This window comes from Cervus elaphus, chromosome 11 (genome assembly GCF_910594005.1).
Source record: "Cervus elaphus chromosome 11, mCerEla1.1, whole genome shotgun sequence".
Lineage (NCBI taxonomy): Eukaryota > Metazoa > Chordata > Mammalia > Artiodactyla > Cervidae > Cervus > Cervus elaphus.
In genome coordinates this window covers 99,883,759-99,911,743 of record NC_057825.1, presented here as the reverse complement: position 1 = coordinate 99,911,743, position 27,985 = coordinate 99,883,759, and the positions used below count along the sequence as shown (strand labels likewise).

The 27,985-nt window shown below is 46.2% G+C and overlaps 1 protein-coding gene across 3 annotated transcripts in view; it reads right to left on the bottom strand.

Moving 5' to 3' along the window:
- Positions 1-27,985, bottom strand: part of KANSL3 (KAT8 regulatory NSL complex subunit 3) — a 41,454-nt gene that overhangs the window by 9,178 nt on the left and 4,291 nt on the right. For 2 of the 3 annotated variants that reach the window (XM_043918706.1, XM_043918707.1), the window contains exons 3-18: positions 25,971-26,141; positions 17,498-17,588; positions 17,162-17,347; positions 10,266-10,397; positions 9,895-10,011; positions 9,538-9,639; positions 9,372-9,443; positions 7,964-8,038; positions 7,626-7,783; positions 5,287-5,350; positions 4,625-4,825; positions 4,268-4,424; positions 2,817-2,894; positions 1,214-1,405; positions 672-756; positions 154-284 (exon numbers count right to left, since the gene is read on the bottom strand). In XM_043918706.1, the coding sequence (XP_043774641.1) occupies positions 154-284; positions 672-756; positions 1,214-1,405; positions 2,817-2,894; positions 4,268-4,424; positions 4,625-4,825; positions 5,287-5,350; positions 7,626-7,783; positions 7,964-8,038; positions 9,372-9,443; positions 9,538-9,639; positions 9,895-10,011; positions 10,266-10,397; positions 17,162-17,347; positions 17,498-17,588; positions 25,971-26,141 (2,012 nt within the window). The remainder of the gene's footprint in view (positions 1-153; positions 285-671; positions 757-1,213; positions 1,406-2,816; positions 2,895-4,267; positions 4,425-4,624; positions 4,826-5,286; positions 5,351-7,625; positions 7,784-7,963; positions 8,039-9,371; positions 9,444-9,537; positions 9,640-9,894; positions 10,012-10,265; positions 10,398-17,161; positions 17,348-17,497; positions 17,589-25,970; positions 26,142-27,985) is intronic. The other variant, XM_043918708.1, reaches the window with a different exon arrangement.

The following is a 27,985-nucleotide window of genomic DNA, read 5'->3' as shown; positions in this document are numbered from 1 at the left end:
CCACTCCATGCCAAGCCTCTACAACAAGCCTAAGAGGCGCACCCCTGAGACCTAGCTCCACAGTGCTTTCCCAGGGCCACCCTCCAGCAGCAGCACAGACAGACTTGGCTGGGAGATGGGGGCGGGGTGTGGGGGTGCTGAGTTAGCAGGTACCTGGGAGGGAGCCACCAGGAGAGGGGGCCACCAGGCGGCTCTGGAGTGTGTGCAAGGCACTGGGCGTGGCGCTGCTGGAGACCACTGAGGATGCCTGGCTGGCTGAGACGCCCCCTTCAGAAGCATTTGACCTGGAGACAAAGGCAGGAGCTCCGTCACCTAAAGGTCCCTGGCAATAGCAGGAGGGTCCAGTGGGGGGCCCAGCAAGGCTTTCAGCAATGGACACAAAGCTAGAACTTCGGTGTCTTCGTCTCACCTTCTGAATCCAGCCTCCAGTCCTTCTAAGTCAGGCCTAAAGGAAAGACTTCATGTCTTGAAGCAAGAGCTACAGGACACTTCGTAAACTTTAAGTAAAAGTCAACTCTGAGTTGACCCAAAGAAAAAACACCCGACTCAGAAAGAAGTCACGTTCACAGGACAGACAGGCTCCAGAATCCACTATCTTCCAAAGCACTCACTGGACCCTGAGAAGAGGTGAAGAGAAAGAAGGGCACAGATATTCTAGCAGACAGACTCACTTGGCTGTGGCGAGAAGCCCGGTGAGTTCTGTGGCCCCTGTGGACGCCTGTCCCAACGTCATGGTGAGGGGCTTCCCTCCTGCGGCTGCAAAACAGAAAACCCCAAGGCTGCCGGTCAGTCCGGTTTGGTGCTGACCTTTCAGGGTCCCAGAGTCCAGGCTAAATGCAAAATATTCTAGAAAAGACTGAAAGATGAAAAACGAAGGATAACTCTACATTAGAGTGGGGAAGAGTTGGGGGTTATCTTTTCCTTCTATTTTCTAAACTTCCTGGAATATTTTATCACCTTTAATTGAAAGCAAAAAGAAACAAAGAGTATGACGCTGTGAACGACCCCCAGCTCCCTCTGATCCTTGTCCTGCCTCCCTGATCCTAGTTCACTGCCCACTCTCCCCGACGTGCAACCCTTGCTGTCTTTCTCTGGGCGCCTGCTGCACCAAGGCAGAGGAGAAGCCGCCCAGCAAGTAGCCGCCAAGGGGGCAATGCTGTGTCTCTGGGATGGTCCCGTCGGTTGTTATTTAAGCAAGCCAAGAGACACTCACCTTCTGGAGCGCCCCCTGAGGAAGGGGTGCAAGGCCCTCCAGCTGCATCCCCTTGGGAGATGAGGGACACCTTGATCTTCGGTCGCTTGCAGGTCTTGCTGCCAGAAAGGGGACTGGAGGGATGGTGCCGCTTCAGCTGGACCCTGAGCTCCTCTTTCTCAGCTTCCTCGGTTTGCTCTGATGAAATAGGAACTGAGACATGGAGCTGTGGTGAAGTTCATGATCCAGAGAAGCCTGACAGACACTGAGGACTGGGACCAGCATCGGCATGGCCATGTGGGAAGAACCGGCCCAGCATGTTCACAAAGAAGGCCACTGCTTCAGTCCCACCCAGGCCCACCTATGCTCATCTCCACAATGGCCCTCTCCGAGGACAGCTCCCTCCTCTCCCGTCCTGGGCTCGGAAGAAGGAGCTCTGAGGCAGTGGAAACAGAAAGAATGGAGACGCCATCCTGACTGTGCTGAACAAATGGGACTCACCGCAGTGGACCTTGACAGGCGTTCCCGGACTCACAGAACGTGACAAGCCTCCCGCCCTCCCCCATGTCACACAGCTAGAGGCCAGCCAACACGTTCTGCACAAGCAACAGAGGAGCAGGCTATTCCATCCTCCCTACAAGGGAGATGTCCCCAGAGCTCCGAGTCCCCTCAGGGCCCAGGCTGAGGGTCTGTTTGCCGAATGCTGACCATGAGAAGGACTATCACCAGGACTCCAGGCTGGCTCTGAGTAACTACTAGGCGCGGGGGCATCATAGCTGAGACGACTTTACAGTTCCGGCCCTGAAGTAACAGAGTAACAGGGGCCCACGTTACTACCCTGTTACTACTACCCACGTCACAGGCTAGTCCCCAGGTCAGTGGTAACAGGACTGAAAAAGGCCATCTGTTCACACGTGGGCCTCCCTGTCCACCAAATCAAACAGACACATCCTGCACAGAGCGAAGCCTCCCAGATTGTTAAGTTACCCTTCAGCCTTGCTCACAGATCCCCTCCTCTTTATACTTAGAAGCACGACCAGTCCTTCTCAGCATAGGCAATCAGGGGCAGAAAGGCAGGAGGAAGGAAACAGAGGGCTGGACTCACACGAAAAATGGGAGGTGGGAGTGATGGGGGAGGCTGGTGTGGGGCCACAGGGAACCTCCAGACCACAGTGAGGCTGCCGTCAGCGGAAAGGAAGGACTGCTCAGGGGATGAATGCACTGACCAGAATCAGCACAGGGAGGAGGGCAAAAGGGAAAGAAGATAATAGTTATGCTGCTCAGCGCTTGCAGAGACCAGGATGGAAGCAGGAAATCAGAGGCAAGGAGAGAAACACAGGGAGGTGCAGGCTCGCAGTCAATGCCCACAGGCACACACAGGAGAAGCAGAGCCAAGGACCACAGTGAGACACAAAAGGACAAAAGGGGAAACCGCTGTGAGAGGCGATCAGAGTGAGAGGGGAAAGCAAAGACTACGGAGTAAGCCAAAGGACAGCAAAGCAAAGAGAAAGACGTGGAGAGAACAGGGGGATCAGAGACAAGACAGAAGCAGGGCTGGGGAGGAGATGAGAGGGAGGAGGAGAGAAGCCGCAGGGGGAGGGTGCAGGCGAGGAGTGATACTCACCAAAGAGACAGGAGGAGGTGCCGGGAGGAAGAGCTTTCCTCACCAGCATATTTTGTTTCAGAAAAGCAGCAAACTGAGCTGGAATGAATCAGAAAGAATTACAGAATCACAGCCAGCCAGGGAAAGGAGAGAGAGAAGGAGTAAGAAAAGGTGTGAAAATGATCTGAAGAATGGTCAACAGGGGCTCTTCCTGGGATTACTGACGGATTTGAAACCTGATTCTGCCACTTAGCAGCTCCTTGGAGTCATCCATAAACTGGAAATAATGCATGTACCTGCCTCATGGGGCCACGGCCCGGACTCCATGAGCAACAGCAAGTCAAGTGCCAAGAGGAGGGCGAGGCGCTGGCGAGGGCCCGGGAACCCCAGCTGTCCTCACCCCCTGCCTGCGAGCTCTGCCTGTGCCAGGCGGCTGTGCTGTGGCTCTCCTCCGTGCCGCTCTGGGTCCCGTTCTCCACCCAGCTCCCCAGTCAGCCTTGCAGAAGGCCTTCCAGCCTTGACTAGTCTTTGCCTCCAGAAACATCACACACTGCTGTCTCTCTCTTCATCAAAAGCCGAAGGGGACAGTGCCCACTTGGCTCTGGCCACCACTGAGGAAGGTGCGGGTCACAGAGCATCCATGTGGATCTCAGTGGCCTGGCCTCTTTTTGTGTCTCCATCGATCCACTCACACTCACAACCACCTCCGGGCAACCTTGTAAAGGGCCTCGGTCTAAGTCTTGACCCTGCAGCTCCACTACAAGAAATGCAGCGGAAGAGTCTGTCTGCTTGACAGCCAGCTCTGGCTGCCGCCTCTTCCCCAGCTGGAGACTCTCGGATGATACCCGCTCCTGGCCCAGACCCAAGAGGCCTCACCTCAGGACTGCTGACTGGATCAAAGTGGGGCAGGGCAGCTTCTTACATCACGGTCCCTGCTTTCCAAACTCTAACTTCAACTGAACAAGTATTTCCCAGCCTAATTGAAAACCTATCTCCAGAGATTCCTGAAAAACATCACTGGAAGTCCCAGTGTAGGAATCTTAACTCTTCAAGGGTGGGCACGAGGCTTTGGAGCTGCCCTGGTATCTGATGAGCACGGTCAGCTCCCTGTCTGCAGGACCTGGAGACCTCCCAGACTGCAGGAAAGGCTGGGCCTGAAGAGAAGACACAGCTTCCCCAACTGGGAGTCAGAAAAAATATCTGAGGCCAATTTACATGGAGTCGGCTCATAAAGGTGAACTTGCCCAAATACTAAGACGAGGTTATAATTAGTGGAACACACAGTCACACCAACGCATAGACCTTGTGTCATATTTTACCCTTGAAAACAGCCCTCGGTATTTATTACAACCTAATTCTGCATGGACAAATATGTCTGGAAAAAGTGGCAGGTGCCCATACTTTCCAATTGCCACACGATGTCAACCGAGAAGGCAGAAGCCAAGAGAGGCTCCTGGGCCAGGCGGCCACACCTTGAGCTTGTCTGTGGGTCAGCACAGCCTCTGTCCGCTGCACGTGTCTCTTCAGCAGCTGGGTGCTTCCAATCTGACTGGACTTCTGGGAAGATGCCACTGTGGTCACTTTGGTCTTGGGACTGGAGGTGGGGCTGCTGGACACACTGGAGAGATCCTGAGTAGATTGAGAAGGACAAGGGCCAAGTCAAGGTCATTTGGATGGACTATCAATCATCAAGTCCCCCTGGAGTTCCCCAGTCAGGGATTCTCCCTGTAGGAACTCCGAGGCCTGGCAAGGCCAGCAGCCCTCCCCGGGAAGTACAGGAACCCACTCTGCTGACTCCCCAGCAAAAGCACCCCATCTGCCTGCATTACCTCTGAGCCCGAGGGGGAGGCAGGCAGCTTGGCAGCTGGTGACGCAGGTCGACTGCCCCGCTCCGAGACCTCGAAGGCCAGGTCTCTGCGGGCCATGTCTCGGGGCTTCTTCTTCTTCTCGGCGTCCTGATCCCGAGGCTCGGAGCCCACGTGCCCCTCGGTACGAGTAAGTACCCCGGTCAAGAAGTCTACGATCTCGTCCTAGGGCAAGGAGAGGCCCAGGCCTCAGGAAGCTCCCCAACAGTTCCTACTAAAATGGAGTCACCCCAGCTTCAAAATCAGTGTGCTGTCCCGCCTACTTCACAAAGCCCGGCACAAGCCCTACCGTCAGCCAGGACCCACAGGAGCCCAGGTCCTGTGCCCAGGGTGCGGGGTGGCGTTCTGGGGCGGTCACACTTTACCACTGCTCAGCAAACCCTTCCTCCCCACCCACTTTGCTCACATGTTAGATCATTACTCTCCTTTGCCCTCCCCTCCCTCCTTCCCCCTCCCCTCCCTCCTTCCCCCTTCCCCCTTTTCTTTGCTTATGACTTAGGTCCCCCAGAGGCCCCAGGGGCTACCCAATCCTCCACAGAGTCAGAAGGATGCTGCTGCCCAGGAGACCGTGCCTAAAAGGTTACAGACAAGCCCGGCTGAGAAACCCACGGAAAGCAACTGTGTACCTGAATGCATCTGTCCACCATGCTCTGAGTCAACCCTTCCGATTTCTTCTTTGCTTTGCTTATTCTAAGAGACAAAAAAGAGGAAATGTTTACTTTCCAAACATTCTACAGTAACAAATGTAAATAAGAATTGGTTTCTCCATGTATACTATCAAGGGTGAAACAGATCACCAGCCCAGGTTGGATGCATGAGACAAGTGCTGGAGGCTGGTGCACTGGAAAGACCCAGAGGGATCGGGTGGAGAAGGAGGTGGGAGGGGGGATCGGGATGGGGAATACATGTAAATCCATGGCTGATTCATGTCAATGTATGTCAAAAACCACTACAACACTGTAAAGTAATTAGCCTCCAACTAATAAAAATAAATGGAAAAAAAAAAAAAGAATGGGTTTCTCTTCTGTGTTGCTTTTCTAAACCCAAGAAGGAAGATAAAGGTAGCCTACAGGCAGGTCTGCAACCTCTCCGACCTCAGGTTCCACATCTGCAAAATGAGGAACCCTAACACCTCCTCATGGAGTTGTGGGGATGACACAAAGCAACATAGGTAATGAACCAAAGAAAACATGGAAGGTACTTGGGACTGTTCACTCCAGAAGTCCTACGCCTATGGCTTCACAGGTAAACTCTATCTGATTGCTAAGACCTCATCTTGAGGTACCCCAAGACAGTATCAAACCCTGAGACTTCTGGGTGCTGTTGAAATGAGATTACTAGGAAAGGTGGCCACAGGTTAGTTCTAAAGCGATCAGAGAAACTGACCACAGCTGGCTGCATTCTCCTCTTCGAAAGCCAGACTTAAATCCCCTGGCTTCTGCCTGGGGGGTCTCAGCACAGACAGAAACAGGCCACCAAGTGAAAAGATGAAGAACAACATTCCGAGCCTCCACATTCTGAGACCCCAATTCACTGGTTTTTGGCCTCTAACCCTGTCATGTAACATGCTCGTATTACACATGAGGACACCCAGTCCCGGAACTTAAGCGATTTACCCAAGCAAAGGAGCCAAGGGTTTAACTGAGGTTTCCTGACTCTCAGTCCAGCACCCTCGGCACCATGCAAATACGTCTCACAAGCAGCCTCATGATGCGACTCTAACAAAAGGCATTTTCACCCCTCCCACTCCCTCACCACGACTCAACAGTCTATTCTCCTACAGGTAAGAATGTCTGAATTAACAAGCAAGAATGTATTTACAAGCAAGCATTGCCCCGAGCACCCAAGGATTAGACTCTGGGTCCACAAGAAGCTGTCAGATGACAAAGGCCAGGAGGCGTTCTCCAGAGGATCTCTGGGTGAGAAACCGACAGGACAGGCGGGAACAGGCACTCACCCTAAGCTCTCAGTTAAAACATTCACAGGAAGCTAACACCTAAGACCCAACACCAATAAATGACACCATCTCTTTTTCAGTACATTTCATGAAAATGTAACTAAAAGCCCCGCTGGCAGACCCAGAAGGGAAGAATGGGCATCTCAATGACTAAACATGGCCCCCTAAAATCAATTCCAAACTCTGGTTGTTTATACTACAAAATATATAAAAGGATGCCTAATGCAAATAAAATCTTTGTTCACATTCATCCTCAATAAGGAAGAAAATGTAAAGAAATGCCTACCCCAGTGTAAGCCCAATGGCAAAGACTATGATTACAGCATCTTGAAATATCTTCTCCCCACCAGATGATGACTAACTCCAAAGGGAAAAACATCAAGAGCAGAGAAACCTGGCAGATACTACCCTAACTACGTGATCAGCGGTGACCTCGCCAGTAACAAGACACAGCAACACCACGCAGCCCGAGGACACACTAAGGGAGCATGAGCCCCATGCATTCCTGCCAAAAGCGTGCCCTCAACCTAATCACGAGACAGTGTCAAACCCTACCCTGAGGGACAGTCTACAAAACAGCACTCCTAAAAGGTACCCAGGTCATGACAGACAGACTGAGGAGCAGCGCCCCATTAGAGGAGGCTGAGGAGGCACAGCAACCGATAGCCACGTGAGATCTGGACTCGGTCCAGGACGAGAGGAGTGTCAGTACATGGTGATGAAATCCGAGTCTGTGAACTAGATTACAGTATCATATCCATGTTAACTTCCCAGCTTTGATAATTACTTTTTGGTTATGCAAGATGTTAACATTTGGGAAATTTGGGTGAACATTATATAGAATTTTTTGGTACAGTTTTTGCAACATTTTAGAAATCTTAGTCCAAAAATTTTTTTAAGTTTTTTAATGCCCCCCTTTCACTGAACTAGGTTGGGCATAGTTGTATCACCACCTTGTAAGCATCCTTCCAACATGGCACTCTGGCATCGCCCAGGGACCCCACCCACCTGAGATTGTCATCAGCTCCCCCAACCACCACCAAGCTGTTCTCCGCCCGAATCTTCTCCCGGAAGTCCTCCATGGCTTCAGGGTGGCACTGCAGGGAGTTCTGACCGATGACAAAGAGGACTGGAGTCTTCATATCCAAGAGAGGATCGTCCACATCCTAAACAGGTCCCGGTTTTACAGTCAGCCAGTTCATACTTGCTGAACATTGCCTGGCAAGTCCACTCAAGATAGTCCACCGGGCAGCTGTGGTCCCTGAGCAGCAACCTAGGAGGGGCAGGCTCGTCCTCCCGTCCTCCTGCCTGCCGGTGACCCGGCAACCCGCAGACCCCGCGCTTACCCCTCTGGGGCCATCCACGGTAAGCAGAGGAAACCCAAGGCAGACAACAGCAGTGACGTACTCCATCACCGACACCTGCAAATAATGGCATGGTCTGCCTCAAGCTCAACTGACTTCACCACAGCTACATCCTACCCAGAATCCACCAGCCAGTCCCACCTCCTCCTCCCCTGCTGTAGCTCCTAGGTGATGACATGACCCCCGAGGTGATGACACAACCAACCCCCCAGGCGACGACACAGGTGTACCAGCCACACAGTAGGGCAGTAAGAAGACAGAACACAGGATGTCTGGTTACACCAGCAGCCCCCACTGAGAGAACTGGGGCCCTCAGGGGACCCCACCCGAACCTCTGGGAGGATGGGAGGTTTAATGCTTCCATCATGGCAATTTGCAAGGCTTGAGTCCTTCCTTTTTCCTCCACTAAGAACAAATGCAACTAAGAGGATACAAATGCTGCTCTTATCCCTTATGTGAAGAAAACCTCTCCCTTTTGACCTTAATAGACAGTGCCCAGTTCAGTTCAGTCACTCAGTTGTGTCCAACTCTTTGCGACCCCACGGACTGCAGCACGCCAGGCCTCCCTGTCCATCACCAACTCCTGGGGTTTACTCAAGCTCATGTTCATTGAGTCGGTGATGCCATCCAACCATCTCATCCTCTGTCATCCCCTTCTCCTCCCGCCTTCAATCTTTCCCAGCATCAGGGTCTTTTCAAATGAGTCAGTTCTTCACATCAGGTGGCCAAAGTATTGGAATTTCAATGTCAACATCAGTCCTTTCAATGAATATTCAGGACTGATTTCCTTTAGGATAGACTGGTTGGATCTCCTTGCAGTCCAAGGGACTCTCAAGAGTCTTCTCCAACACCACAGTTCAAAAGCATCAATTCTTCGGTGCTTAGCTTTCTTTATAGCCCAACTCTCACATCCATACATGACTACTGGAAAAACTATAGCCTTGACTAGATGGACCTCTGTTGTCAAAGTAATGTCTCTGCTTTTTAACACACTGTCTAGGTTGGTCACAACTTTTCTTCCAAGAAGTAAGCGTCTTTTAGCTACACACTAAAATATATATAAACAAAATACTTGGTGTTTTTTTTTTTTCAGAATAACTGGAGGGAGCTGAAAATGGGCAGAGGTAAGATGAAAAAGATCTTGGCTCTGAGCCGATTTCTGGTAGGGCTTAACAAGGAGCCCAAAGGGTTTATTACATTAGTCTATCCTCCCTTTAAATTTTTGCTTAACATTTTCCACAATAAAGTTAAAAAACAAAGTTTGTCTCCCACAGTTTAAAATCCAAGGATGCAGGCAAAGCAGTCAACACAGTGTCTGGCTCAAAAGTAGCTATCTGCAGCAGCAGCAGCTTATCCCCAGACAACCTCTGAAGAAGATGGGGTTACTTACGTGACAGGCCACCAGAGCTCCTGTATTCCAGCCAATCAAGATGATGGGCTTGTGGGGGAAATGGCCGTGAACCTTGGTGGGGAGAGAAAGCAGAGAGTGAGACAGGAGCCGCGGCCAGGCGCAGAATGCGGGTGTGCTGCGGGGAGCTGACGGAGGGCAGCCTCACCTCCAGCACTTTGCTTCTCACGGCCCCGACCATGTGCTCCAGACACTGCAGCACTCCCACTCCACTCCCGTTGTTCAGCAGGTGGGTGGCGACAGGGATGACCTAAAGGAAAGACAGAGGCTGCCAGGCCGTGAGCTCAGTCCCCGATCATCGTTTCTCCAGTCTGCTTAGCCTCCCCTAAACCCTCCAACCCTGGATAAGCACCATCAGCACTCCAGAGACTTGGAGGATGCTCCACATTCAAGCTCATCCGCCTTGCATCTCGGCCCCCGCTTCCTGTACACTAAGGAGTGTACTAAGTGCACTGAGCAATGAGCCCGCGTTGGCCTCTGAAGCCGCCCCCCGCCCCCCACATACCTTGCCCAAGCAGGACAGCTGAGACTGCCAGAAGCGGTGGCGGCGTGAGGTGGGGAACACGGAGCTCGACGGCCCGGAGGAGGCGATGAGGATGAGAGGAGAGCCGGGGAGTTTGCTCTACAGAGTAAGACCCCATCAGAGAGCCAGTGAGTGAGGGAGGCTCCCCCACGGAACCCCACGTACCCCACGACCTATCTTATCCTCGCCAATGTGGATTTGCTCAGGAAACTATGTTAAGCATGACACACGGCCAGTTATTAGTGAACACAGTTAAATACGCCATTTATTATCCTCTTGCCAAGGTTTAGATGCCAAATGTTTAGATTGGAATCTAAAACAAACTTCACGGGCCATAGGGACGTCCAACTTACTGGTTTGTTATGAGAAAGCACCCCCACGGCAGGGTCCCAGGGCCTCTTCAGTAGGAGGGACAAGGCCTCGGCTCCTGCAGCCCCGGTCTTTGTATTGGAGGACACGAGCATCCGGTCAATCAAGGTGGGGATCTAGAAGCAAGGGAGAATAAGGACACTTCCAGTGTGAGGCAGGAGACCCCAATACCAGGGTCAGGTGGGAGGACACAGCCCCACTGTGAGCCAAGGGCAGATTCCAATGACGCCTCTCAGACTTTCCTCACAAGAACAAGTACAAACAAGAGGATGCCTAAAAACACACGTTCCATCATTAAAGGTAAATGGATACAGTCCTTTGGAAACCAATCTGGTGATATGCATTGAGAGACTTAAACTTATTCCTATCCCTTTCCTAAAACTCTGTATCAGAAACACATGTGCGCACATACGCATGCGCACGCACACACACACACACACACACACACACACACAGGGGGTAGGGGGTAAGCAAAAGATAAATTCATTCTCAGTAATAGAGAGTAGAAACAACATAAAGGCATGTACAAGAAGTGGTCAAGCAAATTATCCACATAACCAGATATTATGGATTAAATTTAAAATGTTTAAAACAGTTTATAGTAATATAGGAAAGTCACCTGCTAAAATGTTAAAGGTAAAACAGAAAATATAAAAATCATCTCTAATTAAGAAAAATACAGTAAGAGAACATGCCAAAATGTTAATAATAAACTTTATGGAGATATGAAGAAGCTTCTTCCTTTCCTTCTGTATTTTCTAAATTTCCTCAACGAACATCAGTTGATTTTGTAAGTTAAAAACAAAATAAAACTCTGCGTTTTCTTCTAGTATACTGCCTTCAAGCTCTGGAGTATTGAAGAAATTTGTTACTATGCCCCAAGTAATACAGCCTACTATACTGTGTATACAGTTGACCCTTGAAAAACACGGGCTTGGGACACTAACCACCCCCAACGAAGCTGAAAAATCTGTGTAATTTCAGTTTGCTCTCCATATCAGTGGTTCCACATTACGTCATTACAATTTACCAAAAATGTGACCTCAGAGATGTGTAAATAGAGATTACAGACTTGCTGATGCTTCCCTGAAAAGAAATGTCTGTGTGAATCTCATACTGCCCGCAAAAAGTAAAAATGTCCACAGTTAAGAGAAGGCCCCGCTCACCACAACTAAAGAAAAGCCCATGCAGCAAGAAAGACCCAGCACAGCCAAAAGCAAATAAAATTTTTTTGAGAAATAAGAATAAAAACTACTATGGTGATGCAGGTGGGAAAAGTTCAGCCCATAGCTAACATCAAGCTCAACAGTGAAAAACTGAAAGCTTTCCCTCTAGGATGAGGAACAAGACAGGGATGCCCACTCTCACCACTTTTATTCAACACAGTACTGGAAGTCCTAGCTAGAGCAATTAGGCAAGAAACAGAACTAAAAGGCATTCAAATTAGAAAGGAAGAAGTGAAACTACAGATTTGCAGATGACATCATACTACATACAGCAAACCCTAGACACCAGAAAAACCATTAGAATACATGAATTCAGTGAATTTGCAAGATACAAAATCAATATACAAAAATCTGTTGCATTTCTAAATAATAATGGAGAAATTAAGAAAACATGCTCATTTACAATGCATCAAAAAGAATTAAATAGTTAGGAATAAATTTAACTAGGGCTTCCCTGGTTAAACGTAACTAAGGAGGTAAAAGGCCCATACCCTGAAAGCTGTGAGACATTGACTGAAGAAACTGAATAAGACACAAACAAACGGAGACAGTCTACGCTCACAGATCAGAAGAATTAATATTGTTAAAATGTCCATTCTACCCAAACACAATATACTGTACAAATTCAATGCAATCCCTATCAAAATTCCAATGGCATTTTTTACAGAAATAGAACAAATTATCCTAAAATTTGTATGGAACCACAGAAGGCCCTAAATAGCCAAAACAATCTTAAGAAAAAGGAACAAAGCTAGAGGCATCATGCTTCTTGATTTCAAACTATTTGACAAAATTACAGTAATCAAAACAGTATGGTAGCGGCACAAAAGCAGACGCAGAGGAGTGGGACAGAACCGAGAGCCCAGAGTAAACTCAGGCGTGCACAGCCAATTAGCTTAGGACACAGGAGCCAGGAAGACACAGCGGGGGAGGGGCAGTCCCTTCAGTAAGTGGTATTGAGAAAACCGGATAGCTACATGCAAAAGAATGAACTGGACCATCATGTTACCTTATACACAAAAATTAACTCAGAATGGATTAAAGATTTTGAATGAAGATCTAAAACCATAAAACGTCTGTAAGAAAACATAGGCAGTAAGCTCCTTGATGTCAGTCTTGGCAATATTTTCTTGGATCTGACACCAAAAGTGAGGCAGCAAAAGCAAAAACAAACAAGTGGAACTGCAAACTAAACGGCTCCTGCAAGACAAAGGCAAACATCAACAAAATGAAAGGCAACTTACTGAAAGGGAGAAAAGGTTTTCAAGTCATGTATCTGATAAGGGGTCAATATCCAAAATACACAAAGAACTCATGCAACTCAACACCAGTAAAACAGTCTGATTAAAAAGTGGGTAGATTTGAAAAAAAAAGAAGTGGGTAGATTTGAATAGACATTTTTCCAAAGAAGATATACAGATCTTATATACTATACATGAAAAGACGCTCGAAATTACTAATCATCAGGGAAATACAAATCAAAACCACAATGAGATATCATCTCATACCTGTTAGAGTAGCTATTATCAAAAAAGACAGACATTAACAAATGCTGGCAAGGATGTGGAGAATAGGAAACCCTTGTACATTTTGGTGAGAATGTAAACTGGTACAACTTTTATGAAAAACACTAACAGACGTTCCTCCTAAAATTAAAAACAGAACTACCACATAATCCAGGAATTCCATTTCTGGGCATTTACCAGAAGAAAACAAAAACACTAACTCAAAAAGATATATGCACCCCCATCTTCACTGTAGCATTATTTACAACAGGCAGGATATGAAAACAACCTAAGTGCCCAGTGATGGATGAATGGATAAAGAAAACATCCAATACATACACAATGGAATATTATGCAGCCATAAAAAGGAAATCTTGCCATGTGCAAAAGCATGGATGGACCCTGAGGGCACTGTGCTAAGTGAAGTCAGTCAGATGAAAAAGACAAATATCATATGATCTAATGTGTATGTGGAATATGGAAAAACAAAACAAAAACCAAACTCATAGATACAAACAGACTGGTGGCTTTCAGAGGGAAGGGATAGGAGATTAGTAAAATCGGTAAAAGGGATAAAAAAGTATGAAATAAATAAAGTCAAGGGATGTAATATACAGCATGATGACTATAGTTAATAATACTATACTCCATATTTGAAAGCTGCTACAAGAATAAATCTTAAAAATTCTCATCAGAAGAAAAAAAATTTCACTATGTACAGTGACAGATGTTAACTAGACTTATTGTGGTAATCACTTTACCACACATACAAATATTGAAACGTATTGTGTACTTGTCAATAAATGTCAATTGTGTGTGTGTGTGTGTGTGTGTGTGTGTGTGTGTGTTAGTTGCTCAGTTGAGTCAGACTCTTTGCGATTTCATGGACTGTAGTCTACCAGGCTCCTCTGTCCATGGAATTCTCCAGTCAAGAATACTGGAGTGGGTTGCCATTTTCTTCTCCAGGAGATCTTCCTGACCCAGGGATCGAACAGTGCATTGCAGGCAGACTCTTTACCATCTGAGTCAACAGGGAAATCCTGTATGTCAATTATATTTCAATTAAAATAAAAAGCTTGAAGATAGCACAAGAAGATAAGTTATTTCTGGAAATGACAAGAAAGGACAGTGTTTCTAATTTTAAAAGAGCAAGACTAAAAAGAGCTCTACACAAAAATGAGGGGACTATTTTACCCATGAGGCTGTCTCAGTTTAACTCAGGAAACAAACACTGATGCAACACTGCTGTTACAAGGCACCAGGCTAGTGCTGACTGCAAAGGAATTTAATCTACAATTTATGAAGACAAGCACACAAATAACTAGAGAGGAGGGGCTGGTAAGTGCCATAAAGAAACAGAAGCCTCACTGCTGTGATCTGAACCATCCAACAGAGAAGAGGGAAGTGAAGATACCACATGCGAAGTGAGATGCACTCTGAAGAATTCCAATAAAAGATAGGGAAAAGCTTTCTAAACAGACACCAGATATAAGCAAGAAAGTCCAGGGCTCACTCCAGGCACAGATGGCCTGAAGTCAAGAATTCAAGTAAGGAAATAGGAGGATATAGGCTAATAACAAAGGACAGTGTCAAACTGCAAAGGATCTTCACCCTAAACTGGGTGTTTCTTTAAAACTAATTGATATTTTGTCACTGTGAGCCACTCAACACCTAGAGGTAGAGGATCTGACTGAATACTAGATTTTAAAAACTTTTATCTGACAGTTTTCCCAGTGGCTCAGTGGTAGAGAACCCACCTGCCACTGCAAGAGATGCAGGTTCAATCCCTGGGTCAGGAAGATCTCCTGGAGTAGGAAATGGCAGCCCACTCCAGTATTCTTGCCTGGAGAATTCCATGGACAGAGGAGCCTGGCGGGCTACAGCCCACAGGATCGCAGAGTCAGACATGACTGAGCACACAGCGTGTGTGCGTGCACACACGAACACACACATAGTAGAGTACACCTCTGAAATGACAAAGCCTTGAAACTCACTTTTTTGTAAATACAGAACATTCAGACTCCTCTGTCTGAATGAAGCTAGGCAGACCAAGCATCCCTGTTCTCTCCAGCACAGAATCACTCTCAGCAGACAATGAAGAGGATGGGCCCATAGCTTCTCTGCTCCCTTTATAACAGGTCTGATGGTGAAAGTAACTGGGCCTAGAGCGTGACCCCATTCACTGACAATTTCATCCAGCAGGTACATTAGAAGTTTGGGGAACAACTAAATATGTGTTGTGAATCTAACAGTCATAGGAAGACAAGAGCCTGACAGGAGAGACACCGCTGAGCGCAGAAGAGCGCCTCGCAGTCTGGGCCCTTGCTGAGTGAGCGTCCTCTGCCACCCCAGCTGCCCCACATGGTGACTTAGCAGCAGCACGCACCCGGAACGCCTGTGGAGTGCCACCAGTGGTCCGTGATGCTCAATAAACCTGAACACTACTTCATTCTCTTGGGAGCACCCACACAATAACTTCAGCTGGAAAGCAGTGCCAACTTCATCGAGGGAAATGACCTCCAAGGCATCCTGGGCATGCAAAGAAAAGCTGAGAAGTGGACTCTGGGCACGGCTACACCCAGAGCAGTCCCCCAGAGCAGACTCAGCAACGCTCTCCTCTTTCCATAGGCAGAATGCTGGACTACAAACCACTGCCCTCTGGCAGGGGCCATCTTGGCTCCATATCCACGCTGTGCCCTTGCCACCCCCTATTCACACGTGAGCCAGGGTGCCCACTGCAGAGGAGCAGCACAGGGGGAAGTTTGGGGCCATCTTTTCATCTGTCTCTTTCTCCACAAGAAAATCAGCTCCATCAGAGGAGAATTTGTTTTGCTCACCCCAACACCCGGCACACTGGAGACACAAAACACGTATTTGTTGGGAACATCCAGACAATAACTTCAGTTGGAAAGCAGTGACAACTTCATTATGAGGAAAAAGACCTCCAAGGCCCACTGGCACACAGAGAATCAGGGAAATGGACTCTGGGCACGACTGCACTGGTCCCCTAGAGTAGATTCACTGGTGCTATTCTCTTTCCAAAGGCAGAATGTACAAATTAATGTCAAATTCCTACCATGCATTTCATCAATGCATCTAGTCCTGAGTTTTATTTCCAGAAGCTAAACCAGTCTTCTTTTGCTTTCAAACAAACTCAGCATCCTTCAACTTACAAACAGATAGTAAACACTAAGTCTGGGAATTTGGGGAATATGGATGGGGAAAGTTGCTGGCCAGCTGCTTGCAAAGGAGAAAAAAACCCACAAAAGTAAAAAACTGAATTAATCCAAGTTATCTGAGGACATGCTGGAGCAAAAAACACACTAAATATAATGGTACCACTTATAAATCACTAACAGTTACCCTGGGTTTCCTATGTGCCAAACTTTGTGCCAAGCATTCTATCCAGATTAACAAATTATCACAAAAGTCCGAGGCAGATATTATAATCAGCCATTTTTTAGAGATGAGGAAACTGAGGTGTTAACCCAAGATTACAAAGCTAATTAGTGATGACAGGATCAGCCAGGCAGTCTGCATCCAGAACCAGTACTCCATCACACTGAACACAGTCCAGTGCAGTAACTACAACCACAGTAAACTACAGTCATAAAGGAAAGCAGTGTGACTGCAATACTGTCAAAGTAAGAGAGTGGGGAAATGTAACGACGCTTTATAAAGAATGAGTCAAGTCCGAGTGTTGCTACCGAAGGCTTGTCATAGTGAGGAGAGACCGAGGCGTCGGCCCCTGTGCTCCTTGCTCCCAGCACCTCCCCTGCCCCACCCCACACCCTCAGCTCCCCGGGAGTCTGCGTCTTCCTCCTCTCTCAACACTCCTCCCCGGTAAACCCTTCATCTGTCTTCTCCTTTCTCACCTCACCTCAAACCACAAGTTGCAGGGCTGTAGAGGCTAAACATGTTCTCTGGTTTAGGGGTGCCACACCTCATCGTAGAGACAGGAGGGCTAAAGACATTATGCCAAATGAAAACGTGAAATGACACCATGTCTCCTGTTTTCAATAGCAAGCACATTAGCTTCAGTCACGTCCTCCAGACTCACCAGGCAATGACCCAGCCCAATCCCGCTTACTGAATCCACAGCAGAGGCCAGCTACCCCAGGACAGGGCAGACGCCCATCACAGCCTCACCTTCCCTTTCAGCGTCTGCAGAGCATCCAGGTAGGCTGCCAGCATGGGCAGACTCAGGGTTTCCACCAGGGTGGTGTGCAGCCACTGGATCAGCTTGGTGTCCCAGCTCACACTTGCTAGAGCCTGCCGCACTCTCCTCGCACACTTGTCCACAGCAACACGACGCAGCACGGGCTCATTACAAGCCTGACGGTGGAAGCAGAGGGAACAGTCTGAGGGTCACCTTGTTAGCAACTGGGGTTGGGGGGACGCGGGGGGTGGGTGCCCAACAGATGAGTCAGTCAGAGAGGCCTGAGCGAGGGAAAGCCCGCTGGGGGCAGGTTTCTGGAGTCTTACCCCTTCATTGGCCAAGCGGGCAAGCCGGTCAGATTGCAGGGCTTTGAGGATCTTGTTGAATAGCTTGTTCTGGGCCAGGGTCCAGCCAGTCCTGTAAGAGACACTCTGAGGAATTAAGAGTCAAACCCCGGTGACACTCCCCACGCCAGTACACTGCAAAGAAGATTATGTCATGATTTTTGTTCCTACTGTGAAACAGTGTAACTCCAAGTAGCTGAGTACTAAGCTAAAGCACAACACCCAGATTCTGGTCCCAATCCTGCCAGTGAAGCACCTCAGCATATGTGTTAATACACACACAATAAGTCTTTGTGGGGCTTTGCTGTTTGTTGTTTAGTCACTGGGTCGTGTCCAACTCTGTAGCCTGTCAGGTTCCTCTGTCCATAGGATTTTCCAGTTGGGAATACTGGAGTGGGCTGCCATTTCCTTCTCGAGGAGATCTTCCCAACCTAGGGATTGAACCTGTGTCTCCTGCATTGGCAGACAGATTCTTTACTGCTGGGCCACCAGGAATTATGCCTTTGTGGTTCTAGCAAAGCTCATTAATTACCCAGCAGCTAAAATAATCCATTAGTAAACAAAAGCATGGCAGCACTGCACAGACGTATCTGAATTTCACAAGTTACTCAAAAAAGGTAGACAGGATGAGGAAGCATTTAGTGCACTAAAACCTCACACTAAGATAAGAGGCCTACTTACATCAGTGTTAGGGACAAAGATACAACAAAACCAAGTGGCTGGTCTCCCACTCCTACATAATCCACCCCTCATTAACCTTCCTTCTTTCTCCATGATTTTTTCTGTATATCACACAATTAACAAATGTACTTTTTTAAATTTTTAAAATAGGTTATGTATTTCTAATTTATTTTTAATTGGAGGATAACCGCTTTACAACATTGTTAGTTTCTGCCATACAACAACTGTTCCATATAAGTTAACTCTGTACATCCAGAGTATGGCCCTGGTTGACACACTTTGACCTTCCTTATGGAAGGCTTTACGGTTCTTCCTCCAACTCAGCTATAAATTCCCTGCTATTAGAAACCTACCCTATTGCTCGTCCCAGCCTCATGATACTCGGCACAGCAGCGTAGAGCTGACTGAAGCTTTACCCTCTCCACCCCACTCCTGACAACCTTAATTACTCTGAGACTCCAACTCTGGCCAGTAATCTTCCTACAGATACCAAGAAAAAGGTAACAGAAGACGCCCAATTTGTTTCAGTATTTGTTTACCAACTCTCCCTGCCATAAAAATAAACTGGTGATTAAATCTCATTTTAAAAAATTTAGGTGGATGCCAGACCCCAAGGAGAACCTGGGATGACATCAAGGTAGCACTCCACACCAGCTGGGATAAAGTAAGCAGGACTTTATGACAACTGCGAGCCAAGCCCATTTCAGTCAGATGAAAGTCAAAGTCCTTGCCATGGGCTGTGTGGACCCCCCTGGCTCTCCAACCTCATCCTCACGACAGCCCCCAGCTTACTATGCTTCTCCGCATTGCCCCTTCCTCATCTCCCCACACACCCTGCGTGCTCCCACCGCACAGACCAGGCCCTAGCCACCCACTCCCTCCACCGGAAACAATGGCTCCCTCTCCAACGGCCAGGTTCTTGCTCAGATGTCCCCTTCTACTGAGGGTTCCCCCCACTCACCCCTACTTAAAACTGCCAACACCTGACTCTCACCTTGGGATTCCCTATCCCCACCTCACATTCCATCTGTTTTATTTAAATGTTTGGTTTGTCTCCCTCTGCTAGAATGTAAAGGCCAAGACGGCAAAGATTTTTGTCTGTTTTAAAAGTGTCTGACACAGAGCAGGGACTTTGAACATCTGCTGAAGACAGACATGGAGCAACTGTATGCACACTACATTCTAACTCCTGTGAACAGCGGAGAACAAATCCAAACCCTCGCACTCCCTACCTCAGAAGGTGCCCAGGTCCTGAGGAGCAGTGCAACACTGATACCTCACGTGGGGGCAACCGTAAATAGAGCCCTTCACCAGATCAGGGTGCCTGGGCCACAAGAACATTGCTTCCAACTTCAACCATCATTTCACTATCCTTGAAAGAGTAAATACCCTCCAGAAAGGAGGAAAGTAACAGTCCAGCTTCCTTTCCTTCTGTAAAATACAATCTCCAACTACCACGTTATGTCTCCAGTTTTACAACTTAGCACAGTCGCAAAATCCAGGAAAACACTAGCTATGAGCCAGGAGCAGGCTGTGTGCCTTTAGTCTCCTTGACTGCAAAAGAGATGGACAAGATGATCTATAAAACTCAGGCTAGCTATGATAACTGATGGGAGTAAAAGTTCTATGACAGCAGTCCAAGTCCATGATCACAGAATTCTTTCTTTAGAAGTGCCCTCTATCTTTAGTAGCTTTTGTTGCCACAGCTAAAGCCCGTCTTAACCTCCAAAGCCTCTCATCCTTTTATAAACCCCTTGTGGGGTACCAGCAGCCATCTCAGGTTTCTTGGAATTGCCCTTTTTCTTATTTTCCCATAGCTCTCCTGGCTTAACTTCTGCTACTTCATCAGGATCTAGTCAGTTTTTGTTGTGGTTGATATTTAGGGAGATTGTGGGTGTGGAAGATGGGGGAGTAGAAGCTTTCACTCAAGGTTGGGGCTCAGGATACCTTGGGACCAGGAGGGCTTGTGTGAACTAGCATCACCAGCCCACTGGTTCATAATCTGATCTTCCTTTACGTTATTTAAAGGTACCACACACTAACACGAGTAGCCCTTCTCTTATGTATAGTATCGTGTAGTATAGTATAGTAGCACTTCTCTTATGTATGTATATGTATAGTGATTCTCTGGTGGGCTTGGGTTTTGGGGGTGGTGGGAGGAGACAAAGATGTCCATAAGCAGTTATAAAAAGCTCTCTGGAGATACATGGATATTTCCTTATTAATAAACTTCCTTGCTTTTAATGGCTGGTTCTACCCTACTGGTGGGCATTGAGGTTCTGTCCCTTTTATTACTATTTATAAACAGTCACAGTGACAACCCCACCTCTCCCCAATACACTCATATACACATCTCTCCACATCTTCACAGGGTCATGCAAATCTCTCTGTAGGATAAATCTCTTGAAGTGGAAATGAAAGATCTGTGTTAAAATTTTAGAATTTCCAGTTCTGTGCAAATATTATGTATAAAGAACCTGCAAAATCTTGAAAGCAGTATTACACTGCAGCCTTACCCCCAGCCCCTGGAGGTGCAAATGGCAACCCACTCCAGTATTCTTGCCTGAAAAATCCCATGGACATAGCAGCCTGGCTATGTGACCTACAGTCCATGGGGTCACAAAAGAGTCAGACAAGATAGAGCAACTGAGCGCTTAACCCCAGCAATAATGCTCAGTGATAATCAAACAGGTTAAACAACAAATACAATTTCTTTATGTTCAAAGATCTCTTGAGCTTTCTCAAAGCCTATCAATCAGGTTGCAAACCCTAATCCCAAGGACAGAGAATGAGGTGTATATAATTTTTACTTATGAGGTACCGACAGCATTTCCAAAATTATCTTGTTCTTTATCATACAACGGAATGTTTTCTCTATTTGTTTTTCTTACCCTGTATTTATTCTGAAACCCAAAATGATGGGAGCAAGGAAAATGATGTGAACAAAATGGGAGGGGGGACTAGAAAGCTATTTAGAAATTACAACCATACACCACTGACAGCTGAAATTAAATTGAAAAACCACAATGAGTCTAAAACCCCCAGAAAAAGTTCTTAGGATTGTTGCTGGATATATAACAAAGTGATTCCAAGAACTGAAACATATTCTCTGTATTTTGTGAGCTTCATGGGAGGCTAGAAAATTAAATGGGCAGAAAAAAATGATCTAACCGAAGATTAAGAGTATGCAAAAGATATAATTAAGAAAAAATTTAAAAACAGGAGACAGAATTTTAGATACAAGTCTAAACAGTCAAACAGCTGATGGGAACTGTGGTGAGTCAATACACTCCCCCATCTAAACCTATTCAATTTTCATGAGTACAAAAATGTCTTCTCTCCATTGCTTAGATGAGATCAGGCAATTTTATGTTCTCCACACTCCCACTGAAACCTAATGACATTCTGACTTCTGGCTTCTCTTATCCAAAGCAGCCAAAAAGTCACACCAGTCCTAGAAGAGCCTGGTATTTTCAAAGATAATTCCTTCTCTGACACTAATTCAGTATTAAAATGTCTAAAGGGATTTTTTCTCTTTAACCAGAAGTCAAGCAGAGAGAAACAAAGAACATCAGAGAGAAGAAAAAGGTCACACTTACTTTTTCAGATCATAAAATTCTTTGCTTAAACACCAGGAGAAAGGAAGAGGAATGACAGAGCAAGAGGGAGGGAAAATAAACAACTCAAAGGTCTTGAATAGAAATTTCAAACATCCATCCGAGATTAACACATAGATATTATACATACAATATTGAGAGATACAATTAGAGCAAATTCAGAAAAGGAGAATATCTTTTAATTGAATTCAGAGGTTCCGATTTCTAAGATAAGACAATCTGCTGTAGGACACTAGATGCTTTTACTGAAATGCTGGCAATGTCCTAGAATCCATTTGTGAGCAAGGTCCTGAAGTACCATGTCAGGAGTATTTTGTTACATGTCCCTGAAAAGCTGTGCATCTAATTAGGTATCTGACAAACATCTGGGGAAAAAAGCTGGTCCAACTTATTTGGGAAACATCACCATACCTGCAAATATATATCATTTTCAAAAGTTCACCAAGTCACACGATTTTGGCATGCAGACACAAAAACATAATCTAGACCAGGGGTCAGCAGACTTTTTCTATATAATGGACTGGATACTAAATATTTTAGAGTTTCCGTCACAACAATTTCACTCCACAATTGTAGTGAAAGCAGCCACAGACAATACCTAAATGAGTGGGCATGACTGTGTTCTAATAACACTGTATTTATGTACCCTGAATTTTGAATTCCTTGTGTCTTCTTTTGATTTTTTTTCAACCACTCAAAAATGTAAAATCCATTCTTAGCTCATGGATCATAGAAAAACAAGCAATGGGCTGGATTTGGCACACAGGCCATAGTTTGCCAACCCCTGATCTAAACAATTAAATGAAGAAGAGAGGGATATTTAAAATCATGCTTCATGGAAAATCAGGCATTACTAGAGAAACCCAGAGTCAGCTGGGGTGAGGGGGATGCGTTTTCTAAACACAGCAAGTTATCTGGGGACCTCCTGGTGGTCCAGTAGTTAGGACTGCATGCTCCCAGTGCAGGGGGCATGGGCTCGATCCCTGGCTAGGGAGCTAAGATCCTGATGTTGCGTGGCTCTGCCGAAAAAAAGAAGTGGTCCGAAGCTATCTGCCACTGAAATAATTCAGGGGGGCAAAATGGGGCACTAAAAAAGAAAAGTAAGTTTCTGACTCCCTGATAGATCAGTCATCTCTCCGAGGAAAAATACATTTCTAGGGGGCTGTCCTATATGAGTTCTTGATGTAGCAAACTGTAACTTTACATGATTTTATACATGGAAGAAAAGAAGCAGCAATTTAACAATAAAATCAAGTGAAAGAATGGCAACAGATGATAATACTCAGAGCAGAGAGAACTAACTACAACCTCCAAACAGCCTACAGATCCAGAATTTGCGGACGAGGTCATAAAAATGGTGACCTCTCAGACTGAAGCCAGTTAAGTATCATCAAATAATGAAATTAGCTGTGTGCAACAGTGATGTACCTGAAGATGTAAGCCTGTTGCTAATGAGAGAAGGACGCCTCCAAAATCTCATCAGACACTAAAAAGCACATAATCTGAGATAAACTGAGCGCTAATTAATCATACCAATCTGTGGCAATGGCTTAACACAGGTGTGGAGGTCCACATGGAGAAAGAGGAGCCAAAGAGTAGAACCTTTGAGTGTTTTTCTCCAGGACTGGGCAGGTGAAGGTGTGCCCAGCCTACTGTTGGCCTACTGTCACCCAGCTACCCTGCTGAAGGAGGGCACCTCCTGCGCAGACGGTCTACCAGCCAGCCACCTCTGGAAGAGAACAGCTTCCCAGACTCTCCTATCGAGCATCAAGGCTCTGGGCCAGGCTGCCCCAGTATCTCATCTGCCGTGCAGCTGGATCTCTGCTTATAAATTAAGAAACTGGCATTCCTACGTATTATTAAGTCTCTGATGACTTTGGTAAGCGTGACGAGCGCGCCCAAAACCCTTTGTCCAGACCAAGGGTGAACTGATAGAACAATTCATGCAATTCTCCTACGCAGCTTCTGAAACTGCAGACTGAGGACAAGGCAAGCAATAACACCACGAGGACACATATCTGCGTGAAGCCACCCTGTCCGGCCATCACTGGTCTCTCTTCACTGCCCTTAGAGAAAGGGCACAGCAGGGGCCAGCACGGGCCCCAGTCAGACTGCGCGCTCTGACAACCCGCTCCACCACCTCCTAGCAGCCCCTCCCCTGCCGGGGCTCAGTCTCTTCACCCCTAGAGCAGACACAGAAGGGATGCGCCCAGGGGAGCTGGGAGGTTTAAGAGAGACAACGCGTGTGAGGCACTCGGTACGCCGCCTGGCACCTAGAGGGCACGCGACAAACCTGAGTTCTCCTTTGTTACCACCACTGTCAGTATTGTCAGTTATTAACTGTGACAATGGTGATAAACAATTTTGCTGAGCTCTGACCCTGGCAATATTCTAGTACTCGACCTTCATTCACAGCAATGTTCCTCTTTATCTGAAGCTCTAGAGAGCACTTCCCCTTCTTAGGGCACAAGACTAATTCCAATTCAAGACCCCGAAGAACTTCTCCACAAGATCTTCAACCAGGGTGCAGAACTGCTCCACCCTCACCAGCCACCACCTGATCACACGGGCACACCAGCTCAGTGTCATTCCCTGCTTCCAACCAAACTCATGAACCATTCCAACGAGCCTGGAACTTTCCTGCCCTTCTTCCTACCAAATTACTTCTTTTTCCTCCATTATCATAAAGTAAGCGCCCTCCAACATTATGGCACGTTTACTACTTTCCAACTCCTGATGTAAAGACCTTAACATTCCCTTAGAAGATAAATACATATAGAGAGAGCCACGAGGGAAATGTAAATTAAAACCACAATGAGATGTCATTTCACACTTGCTAGAACGGTCATAATAAGAAAAAGACAGATGAAAAACAAATGTTGGCAAAGATGTGGAGAAACTGGAACCCTCATACGCTGCTGGTGGGAATGCAAAATGATGCAGTCCTTTGGGAGAAGAACCTGAAGATTTCTCACAAGTTATCATATGACACAGCAATTCCACTCTTAGGTATATATTCAAGAAAAATGAAAATGTATATCCATACAAAAACAAGTAAATGAATATTCATAGTGACATTACTCATATACAGTAGCCAAAAAACCATTAGCAACCCAAATATCCATCGACAGATGAATGGATAAACAAAATGTGGCACTTCCGTACTGTGGAATATTATTCAGCATTAAAAAGGAATGAACCACTGACACATGCTTCAACATGGATGAGTCCTGAAAACATTACGCTATGTGAAAGAATCCAGTCACAGAAGACCATGTTCTGTATGATTCTATAAAATGTTTCAAAAAGGTAAGTTTAGAGAGACAGAAAGTAGACTGTGGTTGCCAGGGGTTGGGAGGAAATGGGAAGTGACCATTAACGGGTAAGGAGTTTCTTTTGAGGGTAAGGAAAACGTTCATCAAATTGACTGCAGTGATGAATATACTAAAAATCACTGGTTGTACATATTATATAAGTGAATTGTATGCTATGTAAATTTTACTTTCATAAAGTTTTATGCAACAAATACAAGATAAACAAATGTTTGCCAAACAAACAACAACAAATGACCTAAAGAGGAATGTTGAGTCCCCAGGGTCAGTAGGATATAAGAGAGCAAAACTAGCCAGCAAACTCATGAAAACAGGTTGAGGTGCTCCCCCAAAACCACAGACTACAAATCTATCTTTAAAAGTCACTCAAGTCAAACATCTATTAGCCTTTCATAAGACTCCAAAATATTTTCACTACTCTAGTTATAGACACTATAAGTATCATACAAGTGGACATTTAATCTTTTTTGGTAGCCTGGCTAACCCCCGTATCATAACGTGTACTATATACACTACAGAGCAAGTCACACCTATCAAATTTGACTCATTTATACATTCAGTTAACACTTACTACTTGCCTACTATGTGCCAGGCAATGTCCGAGGTGTCAGGGATGCAAAGATGGCTGAGACACAAGCTCTCCTCCCAGGGAGCCCACTGCAGAATGAGCTGAGAGTTACAAAGACAGGAGAACATTCTGACTCCTATGGCTGCAAATGAAATAAACTCCTAAAAATATGTTTCAATGACAACGATACAAGATATTTACAATGCACTGACCATGAACCCTGTAGTGAGTGCCCCGTCCGCTCAGAAGCAACCTACCTGTTGACATGCTCCTCCCAGTCCTCGGGCGGGGGAGGGGCATCTGCATCGGTCCTGGCGAAGATGACGTGCCGTTCACACTCATTCATCACACTGCGTGCCTTCTGATTGTCATAGAGTGGCACAGGGGTGGATATGACTGTCTCCACATCTATTGGGACATCTGATTCACTGTAACAGTAAGGAAATAGAACCAGCCACACATATTTCACACATGTCTCTTTAACATAATCAGCTTTTTATCTATTTATATTTTTTGGCTGTACCATGCAGATTGTGGGATCTTAACTCCCTGACCAGGGATCAAACTTGTGGCCCCTGCACTGGTGAGGGCAGAATCTTAATCACTGGACTGCCCAGGAAGTCCTTAATCAGCTTTAAAATATGCGTAAGCACACTATGTCCACAGAAAATTAGGATCTAAAGTTACCTTTCCCACACGTATCTAGATCTCTGGGACATACTGGTATATGAAAGGGAAAGACAAAGTCATTTTAAGTGAGCTTATGTAAAACTGACAAAGAGCTATTTTTTAAAAAGACAAGTATATTCCATAAGCATATAGTTGATTGCCTAAAGGTGCTTTTCAATACCGTAGCTATAAGCCACATGCAAATATTTAACTTAATAACAATTAAATAAAATAAAAAATTCATTTCCTCAGTCACACAAGCCATATTTCAAGAGCTCAAGAGACATGTCTGCCTCAGTTCAGTTCAGTTCAGTTGCTCGGTCGTGTCCGACTCTTTGCGACCCCATGGACTGTAGCACACCAGGCCTCCCTGTCCATCACCAACTCCCGGAGTTGACTCAAACTAATGTCCACTGAGTCGGTGATGCCATCCAACCATCTCATCCTCTGTCATCCCCTTCTCCTCCGGCCTTCAATCTTTCCCAGCATCAGGGTCTTTTCAAATGAGTCAGCTCTTTGTATCAGATGGCCAAAGTAATGGAGCCTCAGCATCAGTCCCTCCAGTGAATATTCAGAACTGATTTCCTTTAGGATTGACTAGTTGGATCTTCTTGCAGTCCAAGGGTATCTGAAGACTCTTTTCCAACACCACAGTTCAAAAGCATCAATTATTCGGTGCTCAGCTTTCTTTATAGTCCAACTTTCACATCCATACATGATTACTGGAAAAACCATAGCCTTGATTAGACAGACCTTTGTTGGCAAAGTAATGTCTCTGCTTTTTAATATGCTGTCTAGGTTGGTCATAACTTTTCTTCCAAGGAGCAAGCATCTTTTAATTTCATGGCTGCAGTCACTGTGATCTGCAGTGATTTTGGAGCCCTAGAAAAGAAAGTCTGTCACTGTTTCCATTGTTTCCCCATCTATTTCCCATGAAGTGATGGGACCGGATGCCATGATCTTAGTTTTCTGAATGTTGAGTTTTAAGCCAACATTTTCACTCTCTTCTTTCACTTTCAAGAGGCTCTTTAGTTCTTCTTCGCTTTCTGCCATAAGGGTGGTGTCATCTGCATATCTGAGGTTATTGATATTTCTCCTGGCAATCTTGATTCCAGCTTGTGCTTCTTCCAGCCCAGCGTTTCTCATGATGTACTCTGCATATAAGTTAAATAAGCAGGGTTACAATATAAAGCCTTGACATACTCCTTTCCCAATTTGGAACCAGTCTGTTGTTCCATGTCCAGTTCTAACTGTTGCTTCTTGACCCGCATACAGGTTTCTCAGGAGGCAGATCAGTGATCCACACAGTCAAAGGCTTTGGTATAGTCAATAAAGCAGCAGTATATGTTTCTCTGAAACTCTCTTGCTTTTTCGATGATCCAACGGATGCTGGCAATTTGATCTCTGGTTCCTCTGTCTTTTCTGAATCCAGCTTGAACATGTGGAAGTTCACAGTTCATGTACTGTTGAAGCCTGGCTTGGAGAATTTTGAGCATTACTTTGCTAGTGTGTGAGATGAGTGCAATTGTGTGGTAGTTTGAGCATTCTTTGGGATTGCCTTTCTTAGGGATTGGAATGAAAACGGACCTTTTCCGGTCCTGTG